Source organism: Etheostoma spectabile, chromosome 9 (assembly GCF_008692095.1).
Source record: "Etheostoma spectabile isolate EspeVRDwgs_2016 chromosome 9, UIUC_Espe_1.0, whole genome shotgun sequence".
NCBI lineage: Eukaryota > Metazoa > Chordata > Actinopteri > Perciformes > Percidae > Etheostoma > Etheostoma spectabile.
This window is the reverse complement of record NC_045741.1, coordinates 3,625,388-3,628,049: the sequence shown is the minus strand read 5'-3', so window position 1 is coordinate 3,628,049 and position 2,662 is coordinate 3,625,388. Positions and strand designations below refer to the sequence as shown.

At 43.0% G+C, this 2,662-nt stretch overlaps 1 protein-coding gene across 15 annotated transcripts in view; it reads right to left on the bottom strand.

The window, feature by feature from the left end:
• Positions 1–2,662, bottom strand: part of fgfr3 (fibroblast growth factor receptor 3) — an 85,202-nt gene that overhangs the window by 35,243 nt on the left and 47,297 nt on the right. For all 15 annotated transcript variants that reach the window (XM_032526126.1, XM_032526131.1, XM_032526135.1 and 12 more), the window contains exon 5: positions 1,384–1,552. In XM_032526126.1, coding sequence (XP_032382017.1) covers positions 1,384–1,552 — 169 coding nt within the window. The remainder of the gene's footprint in view (positions 1–1,383; positions 1,553–2,662) is intronic.

Genomic DNA, 2,662 nt, shown 5'->3' with positions numbered 1-2,662 from the left:
GAGAAAGAGAGTGGGGACAGAGGGAGGGAGACAACTGCTGTTGGTCTGCTGGGAGCAGATGTTGGAGATCTCTGTAAACTGTTAATAGCTGCAGGATCTCATTACATTTAACTCTTTAAATGCCAAACTGCCGCTGGGGGAGAAAGTGCCTCTGGTTGCCTCACTACCAGCCTGACAAACAGCTTCAATGATGATGTTAAAAGATGCACTAAGAAAAAAAAGTTAAGTTAAATGTTAGCCATCCCTGATTTTTTTTTTTTTATGTAAATTCTCTCCCATAATCAAGCCTTAATCAAGAGATGTATATATATATATGTATATATTTCCCTACCTGGCCAAGGAACTACGGGCAGAAAATAGCAATTGTGCTACAACCTGATGCAATGCATCTCTCCTTGTTCTTACATAAGGTTCATGTATAACTGTGCATTGTCCCTATTTCAATGAATTACATGACATTATAATAATACACAGGAGAGAATATTCTCTGGGCATCGTTTTAGAATTTCTCTGTCATTAAGTTTGAGTTTATTTTGAACCATAACACACATTTTGACTGTTTGAATTCCGATGCTCTTACCACACGGAGTTTGTCTTTTAATGCTGCAGCTCAGGGCCGTTAAAGGGAGACAGAAGCAAACCAAGCGCTGTTACTTTAAGCAGTGCCATTCTACACGAGAGCCCACTGTTTAAAGTCAATCTGATGACAAAAGTGCAACAGCTGTTTGCTGCACTGCATTACTGTCAACATTGAGCTATCACGCGAGCACGCACGTATCTGTGCAGCGCAGCAGCCTGACCGCCCCCCCCCCCGATGTATTTCTGTCAGCCTAGCCGGGGCGGAGGGCTCCCCGAGCCCTGCTTCACAGCACTCTGCTTTAGTTCACACTCCTCCACTTATAGAAACTCACACACCAGGGAGCATCGCAACACTTTTACTGATACTGCTGGTGGACACACAGCAGCTCCACTGGACTAGCAGGGGATTGGGATGCCTTGCTAAAAGGCACGCCGATGGTAGCTCAAGCACCGATGGTGCCCTTGCTCCTGCTGTGCAATATGCCATTTCTATTCAGCGGAACCTTACTGATCTGTATGTCTATGCATAGTGTACATATTACTTTTAGCATTCTAACTCTTTTTTTCTGTACTTTGTGCCTATTCAATGGGTATTTGTGTTATTCCGTGATTACTACTTCGTCTTCTATTGTTCACAATATCAGAGTGATCGAGAAAAACGATTATTTTGCACACATCATTTTTCAAGTAAACTCTTTTTTTTTCTTGTGTTCTGAAGGGGAATTTAAAAAGGGAAAATCTTTTAATATTGACCCCACTGACCACAATCTAGGATCCCCTACTTGAAGTTGAGGTTCTCTCACCTTGATTCCTCCCATCCTCTGCTCTCCCTTGAACTCTTTGCCGTTCTTCAGCCAGTGGATGGTCGGCACCGGGTTCCCGGACGCCGCACAGCGGAACTTGACGGTGTTGGCGGCTGGAACAGCCAGGAGCTTTTTGTCCATCCGGTCTGGCCTGGTCCAATATGGAGCTTCTGTTGGTAAAACACAAAACAAGGGGTTGCGTGAGTCATGGAGTACTTATTCTCCAACAACAGAACAGACAGTATTAGGATACAACATTTAAAGGATAGTTGTATGCAGTTTTGACATTTCTCAAGTCTTAAGTCATTCGAGTCTCAAGTGATTTAAGATAATCTATCTCGGGCTAAAGTAAACACTTGACACTAGTCCACGTCAAAGGCTCAGTTTAATTTAGACAAGTCCTATTCATTTTGGGAAATAAAAGGATCCCTTTGAAAGTGTAGCTGGGACTCTCTAGTCCCAAGTCCTTTGAAAAAACTCTCAAGTATTGAGTCATTCCATACTCAAATCATTTGAAGTTCCTCAAGTATTGAGCCTTTCGAGTCTCAAGCCATTTGAAATAATCTATGTCAGGCTAAAGTCTGTTAGAGCAAGCCTCAAGAAATACAAGACAGGTAATGTCTCAAGTTAAGTGTCAATTCAAATTGGACAAGTCAAGGTAAAGTCCAAAGTCATGTGATATGAGCCAAAGTCTCAAATCATTTGAGACATGTTTGAGTCAAGTCTCAAGTCCACGAGGCTAAGTCCTAGTCAAGCGTTAATAGTGGTATGAAGCTGGGACCATGTCCTTTCAAGGAATGTGGTTCTGGGATAGAAACAGGTCAAAACTTGAGACCAGGTTTTTGTTCCCTTTTGTGACATGGATCTGACTAGCTTTGCCAAGACGTACCACTTTCCTACCCTAACAGATCACTCCCTAGTTTTCCATTTTCCACGTTCTTAGATCATAGACATTTTTGGGAAAGACCCTCCAGGAATTCATAGATACATGTTTTTGTAATTGCTAAAAGATGGCCCAGCCGGTCCAACTTGCTCTTCTGTTCTGTCTTCAAATTGGTCCATCTTGGATGAGTTATGTACTTTGCCAGAGCAGATGAGAGGTTGTGGTTTCACTGGAGGTCTGTACCTGCACCCATTATTCGCCGACGTCAAGCCGACCCTTCAGTCCCAAGAGAAACAGTTCAACGGTGTAAAACAGTTTGACAGATAGCAAAAGGACACAAAACGTGCGCTTGAAGCGTCAGGAGGACCAAACAAAGCTTATAATCTTCTTCCCCCCC